The sequence below is a fragment of the Ruditapes philippinarum genome, unplaced genomic scaffold (assembly GCF_026571515.1).
Source record: "Ruditapes philippinarum isolate M1 unplaced genomic scaffold, ASM2657151v2 ctg2823_1_1_1_1, whole genome shotgun sequence".
NCBI lineage: Eukaryota > Metazoa > Mollusca > Bivalvia > Venerida > Veneridae > Ruditapes > Ruditapes philippinarum.
The window spans coordinates 154,135-174,356 of NW_026859109.1; the positions used below are offsets into that span (position 1 = coordinate 154,135).

Consider the following 20,222-nt stretch of genomic DNA (forward strand, 5'->3'; position numbering starts at 1 on the left):
AAACGGTGCAAGTTAGAAAGATTCCATAGCAGAAAATCCTATCATGCGTTTTTATTATGAATTATTTAACCTCAATTAAAACGATTAAATCATAAGGCAGACGTAATTTTAAGAATCCTTAGACTTAGAATTTAGGTAAAAACACTGACACAAACTTTGCCACTGATTTTTTTATATTTTTATTTACAAAAAATAAACAAATATCAGAATATGACAAGTTGCCCTATTACAACTGTACAATGTACATGTTCCTTTAAAAATGTTTATATTTCATGTCATTGGTTTAATTTTTATTTTTAGGACATCCTTATCTGCTTAAGATTCATAATGAATTTGTTGCCAAAAAACTACAATGAGTTTGTGAAAGCAGAATACTGGGAAGAATTCTTTAAAAAGAGAGGAGCAAAAGCTTTTGAATGGTAAGTTAAAATTTGGTCAATCTTGAGATAAGGGAGACCGTATTCAACACAATGTTGATGTAATAGATATAGGTTGCATGATAGCTCAGTTGGTTAAACCATTGATTATCACTCCTGAGGTCCCGGGTTTGATCCTGGGTTACACCCTTGGGATTTTTCAGAGACACTTTCAGTGTTTCCCACCTACCTAGAGGTGTACTGGTAAGAAATTCAGATAATCCTCGCATGTATCAGTGCTATACACTGGGCATGTAAAAGAACCAAGGGATCTATTCAATAAGAGCTAGAGACTGGTGCCCGGATTCCCTTAATTGTATCTCATAGTTGTCTCTTTAATGTATACAATGTATACCTGCTTAGAGTGATCGTAAATGATTTCAAAGCAGAAGAATGTAGAAGTAGAAGTAGATATTGATTTATAAAGATACTTTGTAACAATGTATAGGCTTAATGGACCTTATACAATTATAAGCATCTTAAAAAACATGAAATAGATAGAAAATTTGTTTGTTTTATATGTAAGATCAAACTAATTTACACTCATGAACACCAGCTCTTATATTTTTGCTCTTGGCTACACCAGTTATTAACATATTACATAGGTCAGGTGTTCACTCTGTGAAATATATTTCAGTCTTACATGCATTTAATAAACAGATACATTGTATACTGACTATATCAATGGCACAATTAGGTTTGAATTTATATGTGAATTTATATATTTATTACATGTGAACTCTCCCAATTTGAGCGGGAGACTCCCTCTTTCTCCTGTCAAATTTTTAAATATTTTTCCTAGAATAAGGGGTGTTTAAAAAAAAAGACAGCTCCCTCTTTTTCATTTCAAAATTTCCTACAATGTCTATTGTCAATTAAAAAATCTCCCTCTTTTTGAAGTAAATTCTCCCTCTTGAACATTGGAAAAAGTTCACATGTATGAATTATACATTTATTTCTGTAATAATGCATACATTGTAATTTTTGCATAATTTTTGCATTTTTAGTGAAACATAAATTTTGGACTGCATTTGACAGGGAGAGCAAATGTTCATTTTTACATTTACACTTGGAGGGCAAATTTCTATTGATCCATTTTTAGACTGGAAGGCAAATGTCCAGGACTGTTGTAGCACACATCAAACCTTATGTTATTCTTATATCATAATAGAAGTACATTGGACAGCAGTCCCAAATTGGTAACTCTCCTCATCCAAGAATATTTATAGTCCAAGCCTTGTTCATCCATTTGTATAAACAAACACATGCACCTGGTGACATTACAGGAGGAATGTCTATGTTTTTACTGTACAGTACAATTACAAACTATACTTGTGGGATAAAAAGTTGCTTATTGGGTGGGAAATAAGGTTGTTTATCAAAGAAAAAATCCTGTATGAAGCTAGAATATCCATCCATCTATCACAGCCCTGAGATCGAAAATAGAAAATAATGACTCCAGTATAAGTGTTATTTCACTATCTCATGATATTGCTGCTAATTGAAAATTTGTAGTACATGTAACTGGTAAATGATACCAAATAATAGATATGTTTTTAGTTTGAAGACAATTTTGAACGGAATTGAATAAACAAGAATCTTTCTGTGCAGGTATGGAGAATATCCGGAACTATGTGGAGTACTTCATAAATATATCAAACCACAGGACAACATGCTGATGGTAGGTTGTGGTAATTCTCAACTCAGTGCGGACCTATATGATGTTGGCTACCATAACATAGTTAACATAGATATCAGTGATACCGTCATTAGACAGATGGTTGATAAAAATCAGCAACAGCGTCCAGATATGAAGTTTTTAAAAATGGATGTCTTAAATGTAAGAAACATTCCAGAACAGTGTGAATATAATATGCTTTTTATTTACCTTTAACCTTTTTACAAGTTTTTAATAGACTCGTCCAGCTTTTATTTTTGGAACTGTTTACATGTAGCATAAAGAATACATGTAGCTTTATTTAGGTTCAGATTTTAATCAGATTGATTTTTGAGATGAAAATTTGGTCAGGCAGCCTGGTCAGACTGTAGGGAAGACAAAGGAAAATCACTTACAGTTCAAAGGTTTATTCCATGAATCACTTAAGATTGATGATATTTCCATGGATACATACTTGCCCCCTCGCCACTGAAGGTTCGAACCCAGCCAGGGACTTTGGATTCTTTCATGTGAGGACGCTATTCAGCTAGCTTACAGTATGTTGGTGGTTCTACTTAGGTGCAGTAATGCATGCATGGAGGAGTACCTGAAGTCTTCCTATCATTAAAGCTGGAAAAACGTCATATGACTGTGTTGGTGCAACGTAAAACCCAACCAAAAGAAACAACAAAAAACTTCAATTTTTAGCTAAGATTACATTCATACTGTTTAGAACAGATATGCTTTTTGAATACATGTGTCTTTGACTGATGTTTCTTGCATTTTGTTAATTAGCATAATAGAGATTAATGTCTGAAATATAAATTGTTTGATGATATATAAATGACATAAATGTCCTAATATAGTGTTCTCACAAGGATATATTAATGATGAAAATATTTTTCATGTCTGAAGTTATGGGGTATTTCTGTAGAAACATCATAGGATAAAGCTCTTCACGTGAAACAAATTTCTTTTGTTTCAAGCGTTAACTTATGTTTTGTTTCAAATTTTAGATGGAGTTTGCAGACAATGAATTTACTGTAGCCTTAGATAAAGGAACACTTGATGCATTGATGGTAGATAGTAGTGAGAAAGTTGTACATGATGTTGAACAGATGTTTAATGAAATAGACAGAGTACTAAAACTGATGGGCCGCTACATATGTATATCATTGTTGCAGCAACATATCCTTGATAAAGTTATACAGTTCTTCTCAGAAAAGTAACGCTTGCTATTATATATATATATAACTATGTTTCCTGAGAAGTCTTGATTTTAATGTAACATATACACATAATTACCTGGTACTTGCTTAACTCTGAAAAGACAAGTAATTGAGTTTTTGGTGCTTAAGTCTTTGAGAAATTTTGAAACAAAATTCAATAATACTTTAACATGACATCTGTCATCCAAACTTTGTTATACTTTTTATGTAAGTATTTTTTTCAAATGTCGAATACAGAGAGCAGCTTTTTAGAAGTTTGTCCTCAAAAAATAATAATAAGAATAAGTAACTTCAAATGAGGAAAAGTTTGTTAAGCCTTTTTGCCAACTGCTCAGTTATAATTCATAGGCACATGTATGACATTGCAATAATGATTTCTTTGTGTAGAGGCTGGGCTGTGAGAATACACCGGATACATACTGAAGAATCTGGGAACTCGGACAAAGATTTTCACATGCCAGTGTTTGCTTTAATCTTTACCAAGTTCAAGAAAAATCCTAAACTTCCTAAGGTAATACAAGTGGAGAAGTTGTAGATATTGTCTTATTATACAGTTTATTATATTCTAACAAGAACAACAATATTTTACATGTTAATATATTGTATCAGTCATGGCAATAAGAAATGTGATAACAAAGAATTCAGGCTAGTTACTAAGCATGTTTCACAGTAAATAGTTAAAATTAATTTATCCAGAGAGAAAAAAAATCTACTAGTTTTTACTCTTTGGGCTTTTTCTAATTTAAACCAACCTATTTACTGTCCCCTGACTTTACTTTTTTGTTGGCTTTTAAATATCTACTATAACAAGTAGATGTTGTCAGCAACAAAATAATAAATATTTACTAAAATTCATATCTATGATGAAAATAAAGAGATATGTGTAACATTGAAGAAAATTAAATGAATCATGCTATGCAGTCATATTTTTATAACTGATCAAATATTTTATATTACCACTATTTGTATTACATAGGTAAGGACTCTGGTAGATCTCTTTTAAAATGTATGCTTAACTTCTTAACTTACCACAAACATGTATATGACTGTTATGTATTAGAATTTACGATTCCATTAAATGCTTTTGCAAGTTTTCAAGTTCTCTTCAACTTATATGTTCATGTATTTCTCACAATTAGCATTGCAAAATAAATTTTGTTCATTCCTGGTTTAATTGGATTCAATGAATTTGATAATTAAAGCATCAATTTGCATGCCTCACTGAATCCTGTAATTCTTAGTATTATAACAGGTACTTTAAGTTAATAACCATATGAGATTATATTCACAAACGGGTTTCAGTAACTATAACAGCTGTTTTGCTTAATACTGCTCAATATTGTTGGCTTTACAAAGACCATTTATTCGTTTTCCCTCCTATTCTGAGGTATATGATACATGTACTACAAAGCTTCATTGATTTGTATTATGCAGTTTGGAATATCAATTCTACAAAATCACTTGTTTATTAAGAGAAATCTCTACAAACTGTCTTATTGAAATATAAATTAACATTTTTTGCTATGCATACTTTCTATCTACCTAAGAATGCATAAGAAATTTGTATTTTTATTAGGGCTGCAACAATTTTGCAAATATCTGTTTGGATGACAAAGTTAAACTAACCAATCATATCTAACAAAATAAAATGGTAGACTAGACAGTGAGGGAGGGATTAAAACTCACATTTTTTATGTGTTTACTTTTAGTTGTGAATCAAATCAATATTGTTGTAGTTGAACTTACATATCAGAAATTGAAGCGGTGCTCACAAAACTAGTTTTCAATGCATCAGAACAAATTGTTTAACCTATTATTATAATTTGTAGTCAGTGAAGAATATCTAACATATTTCATTTTTATGCCCCCGGGCATATAGTGATTGAACCGTCCATCCGTCTGTCCGTACGAGGTTAACCTAGAACGGCAAATTGGATTTTTCTTAAGTTCTACCTGTACCAATGGCTTTTAAGTTTACACACTTACTAATCAATACAAAGTACATGATCTGGGCAAGTTACATAACTCTGGCTTTCATATTTACCAAGTTATTGCCCTTTTCAGCACTTAGAAAATGAATAATGGTTAACCTAAAACGGCAAGTTGGAAATATCTTAAGTTCTATCTATACTAATGGCTTTATAATTTCCACACTCACTTATCAATACAAAGTACATGATATTGCCAAGTTATATAACTGTGTCATCCATATTTCCCAGTTATTTCCCTTTTTCCCTTTGAAAATAGGGCCTTGTCTTGTTAACCTATTTCAGCAAGTTGGATTTATCTTAAATTTCTCCTAATTGCTTAATTTCTTTAATGATATCTTTCATATTTAGTAGGTGGATACCTTTGATGGTCCTCTAATTTTTTGTGGAGTGAGCAGTCTCTAGGGTCAAGGTCACTGTTTTTAAAAATAAATATAAACATTTTTTCTCATACAGCCTTTATATTTTAGTTGATGTCTTAGTTTAATACAAACATGCCATGGGAGGTCCACCTTCTTTGGGTGTAGTAAGGGGTCATTTGGGTCAAGATCAATGTTACCAATGTCAAGGTCACCAATGTTAAAATAGATTTTTACAGGTGTATTGACCTTATTCTATAGACAGATGTTATTTGTAATTGATAGAAACATAAACTTTGATGGAGTTAGTGGTCAGTTGGGTCAAGGTCACCAGTGCTAAAAATAGATTTTTACACACATTTGTCATACAGCCTTTATTAAGTGACAGATATATTTTATATTTGGTAGGAAGATAACTTGCATGGTATTCATCCTTTTGATTGGGGTAGGGATCAGTGGGTCAAGGTCACTTGTGCTAAAAATAGATTTTTACACTTTTACCCATACAGCTTTTATTTATTGACAGATGTATTTCATATTTGGTAGGAAGATAACTTACATGGTATTCTTCTTTTGGATAGAGTTAGGGGTCAGTTTGGTTAAGGTCACCAGTGCTAAAAATAGATTTTAAGACTTTTGCCCATACAACCTTTATTTATTGACATATGTATTTCATATTTGGTAGGAAGATAACTTACATGGTATTCTTCTTTTGGATAGAGTTAGGGGTCAGTTTGGTTAAGGTCACCAGTGCTCAAAATAGATTTTTACACTTTTGCCCATACAGCCTTTATTTAATGACAGATGTATTTCATATTTGGTAGGAAGATAACTTGCATGAAGTTGAATATTTTTCAACTTCACAAGTCAGAGCAATGACTTGGCAACTTATATTTTTCACAATTACAAAATGCCATGACTTTGTCAAGCTATATAACTTGTGTTTACAATTTTTTGGCAATTTTTCTGTCCATAACTGAGTGAATGGGTAAACATTTTTTGAAATATTGCTACTGACAAGAATCTGAGCCGGGGGCATTTGTGTTTAACAAACACGTTCTTGTTTTATTCATAATTTCTACTAATGATATTATTGAGGATATTTACAATACATACAATGTAACTATAATATAATTACAGATTCTAGAGGTGTTTTCACAACAAGATAAGAATGAAAGATTGGGCAGTGTTGAAGATGTTATAAATCTGGTGAAAGAAATGCAGTATTTTGCTGTAATAAGACAAAGAATCTCTAAAAGGTCTGTCATTTTAATTATATATTCTTGAAATTAAGTTTTTAAATTTCTTTATTCTTAAAAGTAGGCAAGTATGGTATTATTATTTAACTCACTTGTGTGCAAAGTGCTCAGAATTAAGCTTTGATGATAATTTGATTTATGTTGTTTGTTGTTACCTGTTTAAAACAATATTTCTTCCCAAACCATTTTGTAGGTTTGATAAAACTTCATGTAGAGATCTTTGAATGGCCCTTTACAAATGAAGCCTGCCTGGTTATTTGTTTAATTATGAAGAACAGCAGTTGGTGTTTTGTTTAGAGTAATCACAAAAGAAATTAAATAGAATTACAGTAGAGGAATTATTTGCTGGTTGCGTGTAAAATATCATATAAACAGATGCCAGTATACACAAGACATGTACTGTTCTTACTTATTTATTGTTGATACAATATGAAACATTGCCTATTTATCAATATCTATGTTTTAGTAGCTATATACATTGAAGTTTTAATACACATATATTATACAATGATTATAGGAAAGTAACGGAGGAGCAGTTGTCATTGACCCTGTATGGGGACATGGAGACCACACCTAGATACACCCTAACTATTGTAGACTCCACCAACAAACTGACAAATAAATTTGCTATCTTCATTGTACCACAGGGAAGGTATGTCAAACTGGAATTATAATGGTATTTGTTAACTGATGACATTTACTGTGTAAAGATTACAATTACACATATACCAATGAAATTATACATATACCAATTATACATATACCAATGAAATTCTGTTTTAAAAATATATTACTTTAATTGGTTACTTTAATAAAGTCTTAGAAAATTGTGTCCATCCAGCATTTTATTTCTGGATTTCATTTAAATGGAAGGATGAAAAGCAATTAAGGTATCAGATCACTTACTTGACCTTGACCTTGGTTTGTATCATAAGATGAACATTTAATGATTAGCATCTTTATTTAAAGTTACACAGTAAATGTCATCAGTTTCTGCAGTGGGCACTTGCCAAAAGTATGCTCTGAAGATACCAATTATGTAAACTTCTGAAATGAAAAATTGTCGCATATAAATGCGAGCTCAAGAATTTCTGCTCACTGTATTAGATTTTAACTGGCATTTTGCAAGTATCTTCATGTTGATTTGTGTATATCTTGTCTTGTTATCATTATTCTCATTATAGAATCTGATATAATTATCTCTGAATTGTTATTATGCCCCCATTTTGAAAAAAAGGGGGTATATTGCTTTGCACTTGTCGGTCCGTCGGTCCGTAGACCAAATGGTTTCCGAGTGATAACTAAAGAACCCTTAGGCCTAGGAACTTCAAACTTGCTATGGTGATTGGTCATGACCAGTAGATGACCCCTATTGATTTTGGGGTCAAGGGGTCAAAGGTCAAGGTCACATTGACCTTGTAAGCAAAAACGGTTTCCGATCAATAACTAAAGAACCTTAAGGCCTAGGAACTTCAAACTTGGTATGGTGATTGGTCATGACCAGTAGATGACCCCTATTGATTTTGGGGTCAAGGGGTCAAAGGTCAAGGTCACATTGACCTTAAAAGCAAAAACGGTTTCCGATCAATAACTAAAGAACCTTAAGGCCTAGGAACTTCAAACTTGGTATGGTGATTGGTCATGACCAGTAGATGACCCCTATTGATTTTGGGGTCAAGGGGTCAAAGGTCAAGGTCACATTGACCTTGTAGGTAAAAACGGTTTCCGATCAATACCTAAAGAACCTTAAGGCTTAGGAACATTAAACTTGGTATGGTGATTGGTCATGATCAGTAGAATGACCCCTATTGATTTTGGGGTCAAGGGGTCAAAGGTCAAGGTCACATTGACCTTGTACGTAAAAACGGTTTTCCGATCAATAACTAAAGAACCTTAAGGCCTAGGAACTTCAAACTTGGTATGGTGATTGGTCATGATCAGTAGATGACCCGTATAGATTTTGGGGTCAAGGGGTCAAAGGTCAAGGTCACATTGACCTTTTAATTAAAAACGGTTTCTGATCAATAACAAAAGAACCCTTAGGCCTAGGAACTTCAAACTTGGTATGGTGATTGGTTATGACCAATCAGATGACCCCTATTGATTTTGGCGTTAAGGGGTCAAAGGTCAGGGTCACATTGACCTTGTAGGTAAAAACGGTTTCCGATCAATAATGAAAGAACCCTTAGGCCTAGGGACTTCAAACTTGAGATGGTGATTGGTCATGATCAGTAGATGACCCCTATTGATTTTGGGGTCTAGGGGTCAAATGTCAAGGTCACATTGACCTTGTAGGTAAAAATGCTTTCGGATCAATAACTTAAGAGCCCTTATGCCTAGGAACTTCAAACTTGGTATGGTGATTGGTCATGACCAGCAGATGACCTATTGATTTTGGGGTCAAGGGGTCAAAGGTCAAGGTCACATTGACCTTGTAGGTAAAAACGGTTTCCGATCAATTAACTAAAAACGCTTAGGCCTAGGAACTTCAAACTTTGTGTGATGATTGGTCATGACCAGCAGATGACCCCTATTGAGTTTTAGGTGAAGGGGTCAAAGGTCAAGGTCACATTGACCTTTTAAGTAAAAACGGTTTCTGATCAATAACTCAAGAACGCTTAGGCCTAGGAACTTCAAACTTGGTATGGTGATTTGTCATGACCAGCAGATTACTCCTATTGATTTTGGGATCAAGGGATCAAAGGTCAAGGTCACAATGACCTTGTAAGTAAAAACGGTTTCTGATCAATAACTAAAGAACGCTTCGGCCTAGAAACTTCAAACTTGGCATGGTGATTGGTCATGACCAGCAGATGACCCCTATTGATTTTGGGGTCAAAGGTCAAGGTCACATTGACCTTTTAAGTAAAAACGGTTTCTGATCAATAACTCAAGAACGCTTAGGCCTAGGAACTTCAAACTTGGTATGGTGATTTGTCATGACCAGCAGATTACTCCAATTGATTTTGGGATCAAGGGGTCAAAGGTCAAGGTCACAATGACCTTGTAAGTAAAAACGGTTTCTGATCAATAACTAAAGAACGCTTCGGCCTAGAAACTTCAAACTTGGCATGGTGATTGGTCATGACCAGCAGATGACCCCTATTGATTTTGGGGTCAAAGGTCAAGGTCACATTGACCTTGTATGTTAAAACGGTTTCCGATCAATAATAAGAGAACCCTTAGGCCTAAGAACTTCAAACTTGGCATGGTGATTGGTCATGACCAGCAGATGACCCCTATTGATTTTGGGGTCAAGGGGTCAAAGGTCAAGGTCACATTGACCTTGTAGGTAAAAACGGTTTCTGATCAATTTACTAAAAACGCCTAGGCCTAGGAACTTCAAACTTTGTATGATGATTGGTCGTGACCAGCAGATGACCCCTATTGAGTTTTGGGTCAAGGGGTCAAAGGTCAAGGTCATGACCAGTAGATACTTTATAACCCTTATTAATTGTTTGATCACTGGGTCAGACGTCATGCATAATAACCTTATCACATGACTAATTGGCTGCTGATAGGGGGCATACATGTTTTACAAACATATCTTGTTTAAAATTAGAAAGTTAAAAAGCACATTATGCCTCAGAAATGAATTTTTTCTTTATTTAGAAAGGGCAAACACAATTTTTATAACGTTTAAATAATGATTTTAAAGCATGTAAAATTATGTTAGATAATTAACGCCTGAAAAAAGTAGTGCTAAATGTGAAATTATATGTCATGAAAGTAGCAAAATGTTAACAAAGTAGTATTTTTACTTCCATACAAAATACTTAATCACTGTAACTGTGCTAATTATCAAAATGCAACAGTAGCAAAAATAATGTTCAGGTAACTGGCCAATGGAAAACACCAAAAATGAAAAGCCTCTAAGAAATAGATATAAAGGCATTTCTGGGACATAATGGGCCTTGAAGGTACATACAACGTATATAAAGTACATTTATTATTAAACTATGTGGCCTTGAAGGTATGTACAATGTATATAAAGTACATTTATTATTAAACTATGTGCCAAGTAAAGAATACCAGGTGAAGCTTGAATTTTTGTTGTTTTTGTTTTGTTTTTCACAAAGCATAGACAAGTAAAAGCAGTTCTAAAGTTTATTTCTTGTATTTTCTACATTAGGGAAACAGAATGGATGTTTGCTACAAATGCTGGTAGGATTCAACTATCAGAGAGTGCTGGGTTTGAACGACTTGTTGTAGTGACCTTACATCGTAATCATACATACACTGATATTGATGCTATACAGGCTGAACTGTCTACCAAGGTGATGGAACTAGCACCTCCTACCTTTAAACATGGAACAAAGGTACTATCTGTTAATGCAGTGGAAAAACTTTCTCACCTTGAATTTGAATTTAGTTAATTTAAAACTACTTTGAATGAGTTATAAAAATATTTTTCATGTAAAAATTCTGTTACTTTACCCTTTCCAGACATGTTGTTTTTGTTTTATTTGTACCTGTTATCGTTAACTTATCAAATGTCAAGGATTTTAAATTTCAATGTGTCTGCACATTTTCTTTTCTACTGCAATGTTTTGATATTTGAATGCATTTCAGAATCAGAGTCATATTAGTATTACAACATGTTTATGTTTAACAACAATTTCTTATTACCTGTAAGGTGCCGTTTCTCTCTGTGGGTAACAGTATAGGTTGGAGAAAGGTGTTTAAGAGTGGGCATAGTGAAATCAGTGGTGATTATGTGGTAGAGGAAGTGCAGGGTGATGGTAACGTTATATATCGAAGACTTGTGTTCCTTAGCAACCAAAATGTTGTACAATCAGAGGCGAAACTTAAGCCAGGTACATATAGTTACAGTAATATATTACTATTGTATTACATACAGTTTGTGTTGCATATTTATGTTATTTTTAGCTCACCTGTCACAAAGTGACAGGGTGAGCTTTTGTGATCGCTTTTCGTCCGGCGTCCGTCCGTCCAGCCTCCGTCCGTACACTTTTACTTTAAATGACATCTCCTCATAAACCACTAAGCCAATTTCATCCAAACTTCACAGGAATGTTCCTTTGGTGGTCACCTTTAAAAATTGTTCAAAGAATTTAATTCCATGCAGAACTCTGGTTGCCATGGCAACCGAAAGAAAAAACTTTAAATGTCTTCTTTTAAAAAACCATAAGAGCTAGAGCTTAGATATTTGGCATGAAAAATCTTCTAGTGAGTGTCTACCAAGTTTGTTCAAATAAAAGCCCTGGGGTCAAAATTGGCCCCGCCCCGGGGGGTCATTGATTTTCCCTATATGCATATAGTAAAAACTTAAAAAATCTTCTTTTAAAGAACCAAAAGAGTTAGAGCTAAGATATTTAGCATGAAACATGTTCTAATAAGTGTCTACCAAGTTTGTTCAAATAAAAGCCCTGGGGTCAAAATTGGCCCCGCCCCGGGGGGTCATTGATTTTCCCTATATGCATATAGTAAAAACTTAAAAAATATTCTTTTAAAGAACTCAAAGAGCTATGGCTAAGATATTTAGCATCAAACATGTTCTAATAGGTGTCTACCAAGTTTGTTCAAATAAAAGCCCTGGGGTCAAAATTGGCCCCGCCCCAGGGGGTCATTGATTTTCCCTATATGCATATAGTAAAAACTTAAAAAATATTCTTTTAAAGAACTCAAAGAGCTATGGCTAAGATATTTAGCATGAAACATGTTCTAATAAGTGTCTACCAAGTTTGTTAAAATAAAAGCCCTGGGGTCAAAATTGGCATCGCCCGGGGGGTCATTGATTTTCCTTATATGTGTATAGCAAAAACTTAAAAAATCTTCTTTGAAAAAACCAAAATAGCTAGAGTTAAGATATTAAGCATGAAACCTCTTTTAGTGAGTGTCTACAAAGTTTGTTCAAATAAAAGACCTGGGGTCAAAATTGGCCCCGCCCCGGGGGTCATTGATTTTCTTTATATGTGTATAGCAAAAACTTAAAATCTTCTTTGAAAAAACCCAAATAGCTAGAGTTTAGATATTAAGCATGAAACATCTTCTAGTAAGTGTCTACAAAGTTTGTTCAAATAAAAGCCCTGGGGTCAAAACTGGCCCGGCCCCAGGGGTGTCATTGTTTTTAACTATATGTGTATAGTAAAAACTTTAAAAAAATCTTCTTTTAAAAAGCCCAATGAGCTAGAGCTTAGATGTTTAGCATGAAAAGTCTTCTTTATGGGTGACTACCAAGTTTGTTCAAATAAAAGCCCTTTGGTTAAATTGGGCCTGCAACGTTTGGGGGGGGGGGGGGGGGGGGGGGGGGGGGGGGGGGGGGCCTATATACAGGTGAGCGACCTCAGGGCCATCATGGCCCTCTTGTTTTTTAATTTGTTGTTATGCTTCCCGAAAAATTTCAAGGGAGTATATAGTGGCCGGTTTGTCTGTCAGTTCGTACGTATGTCCCAAATTCATGTCCGGCCCATAACTTTGTTATTTGAAGTCGGATTTTACAACTTTTTCACAGAAATGATCACCATATTGAGATGACATGTCACGTGCAACATTTTGGTCGCTACATTGAAGGTCAAGGTCACAGCAAGACCTTGAAGAAAAATCGTGTCCGGCCCATAATTTGGTCATTTGAAGTCTGATTTTACAACTATTTCACAGAAATGATCACCATATTGAGAGACGTGTCGCACACAACATTATGGTCGCTTCCTTGAAGGTCAAGGCCACAGCATGACCTTGAAGCAAATTGTGTCCCGGCCATAACTCCGTTATTTGAAGTCGGATTTTACAACTTTTTCACAGAAATGATCAACATAATTGAGATGAGGTGTCGCGGGCAAGTCAGTAGATAGATCTAATTGAGTAGAAGTGCAGTGCAAAGAACAGTAACTCTGCATTGCCTAAGTTTGGAATTATCACACTTTGAACTTTGTCTGGGACATAACTCTGAAACTACAAAAGATATACTTTTCTGTGTCCAAATCCTAGTCGGGGAGCATCACCTGGTTCAACCGGCTCTTGTTTTATTATTTTATTAGATATTGCTTAAGGTAGATATATGGAAAGATTATAACCAAGTTTCAAACTTTGATATTTTTTCTTTAACATAACATGCTTCAGTGAACTTACTATATTAGATATCTTAGCTCAGTGATGAGCACATTTATTCCCCAGCATACATGATTGACTTTCCCTGAATCTGATATGAATTGCACAAATATAAGTGACTGATTGATGTATTGAAAGAGATATAATTTTTATGGATTCTTACAATAACATCATATGTGAGAATCTAAAACTTCCAAGTATATAAATTTATTATATGCATTTATCTGTGTTAACTGTTGTGTAGCAGACGGTACAAATTACCTGGTACTTCATCTCAGAGTAAATTTTTTCTAGTGCTTCCAGATCAGTAAATTCAGTACTTGAACTTGTTGAGATCTGAATACTGCTCAAGTCAGGCTAAGTTGGTTGAGGAATGTTGCATATGCATTCTTCTCTATCGTACACGGACAACTCAGTGTAACCATGTCTGCGATTTTTAGCTCGACTATACGAAGTATATGGAGAGCTGTCCTACTCGCCCCGGCGTCGTCGTCCGCGTCCAGATTTCAGATTAAAGTTTTGGTGCAGTAAAATATTTTTCACTATAACTTTGTCATTTCTTAAGGTATCAACTTCAAACTTCAAATATATGTTCCTTATCATCAACCACATCTTATGTGACAAGGTTCATAACTCTAGCACCAATATTTTCAGATTTATATCCCCTTGAACTTAGAATTTTCCTTAAAAAACACTATTTTTTACTGTTACTTCTTTATTTCTTAAGGGATCAACCTCATACTTCAAATATATGTACCTTATCATCATCCCCATCTTATGTGACAAGGTTCATAACTTAAGCACCAATATTTTCAGATTTATCTCCCCTTGTACTTAGAATTTTCTTTAAAAAATATTATTTTTTACTGTAACTTATTTATTTCTAAAGGGATCAACTTCATACTTATGTACCTTATCATCATCCACATCTTATGTGACAAGGTTCATAACTCTAGCACCAATATTGCAAGAATTATCTCCCCATCAACTTAGATTTTTTTACTAGAAAAATGTTATTTTTTTACTATAACTTTTTTAGTTTTAAAGGTATCTACCTCAAACTTCAAATACTTATTCCTTATAATCAATTATATTTTATGTGACAATGTTCATAACTCTTGAAGTAATTTTTACAGATTTATTTCTCTTTGAACTTAGGATTTTCTTTAAGAAATATTATAACTTTGTTACTTTTTAAGGTATCTATTTCAAACTTCAAATATATACTTCTTATCATTACATACATGTTGTGTGACAAGGTTCATAACTCTAGCATGACTATTTCTAGAATTATTTCCCTTGATCTTGGAATTTATTTTAACAAATGTTATTTTTTTACTATAACTTATTACATAATTATACATAACTGATTTTTCTTTCATAGTTTTGTCCTCCTTACTGCGTCCAGTATTTTATTAGTCGAGCTTGGCTGTCTCCTGTGACAGCTCTTGTTAATTATTTGTTGTCTTGATTATTTAGAGGGACCTCTCATTTCTAAAATTTTTATTACATCCTTCAATGACATTACATTTTTATCATTGTAAATGTTAGCTTTTAAAGAAAACATGATATTTTATTTTTATTACAGTATCTCAAAAGAAGAAAAATAAAGGAAAACAACTCAGCAATGTTGTTGATAAGAGTTATCTTGCCTGTCAACATCATGTTGCTATGGTAGCAGGCCTAGCATGTGTCCAATGTGATGATTTTTCCTCATTACTAGGTAATATTAATATTTGGTTCCTGAAACATCAGAAATGTTGTTGTTGTTGTTTTATATTGTATTTTTATTGCAGAAGTTAATAATTACAGAAAGGAAATGTTAAACAAAAGCTATTTTCAGTACTGATATATAATGCTATAACTTATGAAAAGAAACAAATGCCTATAAATTCCCACACTTGAAACCATTTCACCTGAAATAATTTATGATATCAAATATAACCTGCTCACACAAATGCTACAAAACATGTTAACCCTGAATAGTTTTGGCAGACTAGACAGCACATTGTTCCCCTTCAATGTTAACCACCTTTATATTTTGTTTTTGCATCTTTGTTATTTAATTTGAATTATCTTGTTAAATGGGGAAAGTTACATGTATGTGCAAATGGTATATTCATATGATTTTATTATATCAAATTTCCAGTTCACAAGAAAAGGTTGTTTTGCAAATTTAAATAGTTAAGGAGTTATAAATTATATACTGTCACTATGTTCTTAGTTTATTTACTGAATTGTATACTATTTCAAGTGGAATAGCATTCACATTTGTAGTCTGTTAACAGTATGATTAGTTATGTACTTACTTGTACTTACTATTGCAATATTACAATATATTTAGCAGTCATGAGGGAGCATAAATCAGTTTCATTTATTGAATGTTATATATTGATGATTATTGTTTCAGTATCAGGACTGTCAGTGTTACTGGTAGGCCTTGGTGGTGGTGGTCTTCCTACATATATTCATACTTATTATCCTGAAGTAAGTATATTACATGTTAATGAATTAAGTGCATGATAATTTTAGTTAAATCAAAGTAAATTAATAAAAAAAAGACAGGTTCCTATCCAAGAAAACTAGTAAGGTGAATGAATAACCAAGATGTGACCAAAATTGACCAGAGAACCAGACAAAAATTCTTTGGTACAGATTATGCTAAAATAGGGCATTTTATATATTGTTATAGAACTAAGTCTCTAATTTTGTTTGTAGATTGAACAGTTTTGCTCACCTGATTTAAAAGTCATTGTAAAATTTATGATAAAAAGCAAGGTTAAAATGTTCAAATTATTCTAAAGCAACATTTAACAAGTCATAATCAGTTAAGTTATGTGAACAAATTATGGCAATAATTGTCAACTTATGAACCAGTTGATAAGGAAATTTATTCTGTCAGCATGGTATGATATTAGAGAATGTTTTCATTTCAGATAGAAATAGATGTTGTAGATATAGATCCAGAAATTGTTACGCTAGCCACAGAATGGTTCGGTTTTGTCCCAGATGATAAGCTTAAAGCCCATGTTGATGATGGGTTAGTTTATATACAGACTGAAAAAGAGAAAGGTAAGCTTGACAAATGTATGAACAATCAGTTCTTTATGATTTTATTTGAACTGTTGATCATAGAGAAATTTTATGTTTTGGATAATTATATCGGTGAACATCATGGTTTCCGGACGATAACTAGAGTTTGGAATGAGGTATTGTAATCAAATCTGGTATATAGCAACCTTATGTGGAGACCCTGGTTGGTATTGTATTTCGACCCTCTGGGGTCAAGGTCATTGTTACTAAAAATAGAAAAATGGTTTCCAGACAATAACTAGACTTAGGAATGAGATTTTGTAATCAAGCTTGGTGTATAGCAAGCTTATATGAAAACCCTGGTTAGGATTGCAATTAATTGAAATAATTTTGTATACAGTTGATAGTTCATTTACTATAGGTTGTGTTCAAATTTTTATTCAGACCACTTATTTTTCAAAAATTCAAAGTTGCTAGTGGGGGTATTAATCACCTTCAGTAATAGGTATAGTTATGTCTCCCAAAAATTTTAATTTTGGGAGGCATATTGTTTTTGCCGTCTGTCTGTCCGTCCACATTCAGCTTGTCAGGCTTTCACAGGTCAAACTGCAGGCGTGATTTCTGTGACACTTCAAAGGAGTGATCACTACCATCCCTAGTTGTGCGTATTACCAGCATGTTCAGCTTTGCTGCACGAAATTGCCCCCAGAGCTAAAAATAGAAAAACCTTTCCATCTTTCACAGATTAAACTGATTTTGACTAAAATTCACAGGAGTGATCAGTACCATACTTAGTTTTAGGAGACACATGTTTTTGTGACAAAGCAGCTTCAATATATGATGAAACAGGTGAAAACTTAAAAATTACAAGATACTGTGATATCTCTTTATTTTGAAAAAAAATCTCTATCATGTACCTTCACATAAAGCTAATATGTTTCATATAAAAATTTGAGCCCCTAAAGAAGTTATACATTTAACCAACTTTTAAACAGTGAAATGCTATCATATTACAGGAAGGAGACGATATGTTATAATGTTGGATGTTAATGGTAGTGATGTATCAGTGGGTATGAGTTGTCCACCAGAACCTTTTGTAGATGAAAACTTCCTTCACTGTATAAAGGACAGTCTGTTTAATGGAGGTTAGTGTTATTTCATTCTTGATTAAAACTGTGTTTATATATTTCATAAAGTATTCACTTTATTAATTGTTCATTATGACTTGCATTATCTGATTGTATTCTGAATATTTGGCTTATGTTTGGGATTTGTTTTTTGTTCAATGTCTTACTTTAATGGGAGAAATTAAAAAAATGAAAAGGATTTTTTAATCGTGCAGGTACTTTATACTCAGTTGTCAAGGTTCTAGTGAACTTTAAAGATAGATGATCTGGTTTCAGGCATCAACAATTCATAAAGCAGTTCCTTGGGAAGCTGTGACTTGAAATACTGTGTCCTTAGCCAGTAAAATAGTTTTGAATGGTCTCATTTAGGATGTTCTATATTATTCTTTTAGACCGCTTTTTAATTTAGGCATCATTTAACACAAGAATAGGAAATAACCTTTTAACATGAAAAATATTTTCTTTTAATGATAAATGTATCCATTTTAAAGATGCTTACAATTTTCATGGATTGATAAAGATTGCATGAATCTTCTAGACATTGACTCTTCTTAGAAATTCTTTTAACCCTTTCCCCCATGAGCATATTGTGAAAAATGGCCGTTTTCACTGAAAAGCCTCCTGTTACAAGTTCAAACTGCTATGAAACTATGAAAAATTTTTCAATACTAATCAAACTTGGCACAAATGTTGACTGGACCATTGCCTTTGTAACGACATGCTCAGTCTTAAATTTCCTGTTACCATGGCAACGAGGGGGCATCTCAAAATTGCAAAAAATCGCTATTTTGCCTCGATTTTTTCCATCAAAATTTATTTCAAAGTGCTGCAACTTTTCAAGGGATTGAGATAGAGTCAAAGGCTTTTCAGCGTTGTTTACACATTACATTATGATCGACCTGGGGTCATTTTTAGCCTCTCACAAGTCCAAAATTTTCTTGGCGATGAGGGGGACTCTGCCCCCCCCCTTGAAACCCCCCCTAACAGAAGGGGGCACATCCCCCTTCTGGCAACCCCCTGATGTATCTTTTGGATGGGGGGCGGCGTCGAAAAAGTGCTCAATTTTTTAGCAACATTTCTCAAACGAAAACATGTGTTTGGGGCCCAAATAGGACATTTTTTCACTCTTTGAGGCCTAAAAAAAGGGGGGGGGTCGAAAATGCGTTGTTTCGCGTATATATGAGGTAAAGGGTTAAAAGATATCCCTCCTGATAATCTAAAGATTAAAATCTTTGGTGAAATGCTGAGACCGCAAGCCATCAAGGCTATTATTACAGTCTGACTACTATTGATAAATCTTTAATCAAAAGTTCCATCATAAAATTTATATATATAAAATTTGATAATGGACAGTCTCAATTTGGAAGATTAACAGGTCAGGAAATTCAGCAAGTTAAGGGTTATGTTTTGTTATAAAATGTTATGCCAATTGAGAAATTATTCATTAATGTAAGATATAAATTATCATATCAGTTGTTTATATTACACTGTTGATTTTGAATTTTTGTTTGTTTTAGGTGTGTTTATACTGAACCTGGTATGTAGAGATGATATGTTAAAGACGCAAGTTAAACAGAGAATAGAGAAAGTTTTTGATGTAGTTTTTTGTCATCAAATAGAAGACGAGGTCAATGAGGTCATATATGCATTAAGTGTTGATAATAGTAGTGTTGAAAGTAGTAAACTAAAGTCAGCGTGGGAGAAAAATTGTCAAGTGTTAGATAAACTAGCAAGGAGAGGAAGTGTAAAAGCAGACATTGATTTGGTGAAAGAAATAGAAAATATAAATATCTTGTGAAAATATGTGGATAAGAATTGTTTCAATAAAATTTTGAATGCTTGAATGTTTTGTTTTTTGGCCCAGTTATGGCCCTTGAATGAAAAGAGTGTTACTACTCCTCTTATACCAGTGATGAAATTTCAATGAAACTTTACAGAATTGATTGGTAGGACAATTGTTTGTGCATAATACACCAGTTTTCGCTTGGATGTTTTTCAGCTGAGTTATTGCCCTTGAATAAAAAAGATGTTTTGTGTTGCCAGCTACACAGAGGTTTGTCTGGACTGCTCGTCAGAAACTACT

The 20,222-nt window shown here is 33.5% G+C and overlaps 1 protein-coding gene across 1 annotated transcript; it reads left to right on the forward strand.

Moving 5' to 3' along the window:
• Positions 1-2: 2 nt before the first annotated feature.
• LOC132755257 (eEF1A lysine and N-terminal methyltransferase-like) lies at positions 3-19,969 on the forward strand. The gene is made up of 14 exons (XM_060746095.1): positions 3-135; positions 301-419; positions 2,028-2,256; positions 3,090-3,298; positions 3,690-3,813; positions 6,790-6,908; positions 7,426-7,560; positions 11,041-11,227; positions 11,545-11,725; positions 15,568-15,702; positions 16,390-16,466; positions 16,916-17,051; positions 18,029-18,157; positions 19,657-19,969. The coding sequence occupies exons 2-14, from the start codon at positions 328-330 to the stop codon at positions 19,935-19,937; spliced, it is 2,034 nt and encodes a 677-aa protein (XP_060602078.1). The 5' UTR covers positions 3-135; positions 301-327; the 3' UTR covers positions 19,938-19,969.
• Positions 19,970-20,222: the final 253 nt, after the last annotated feature.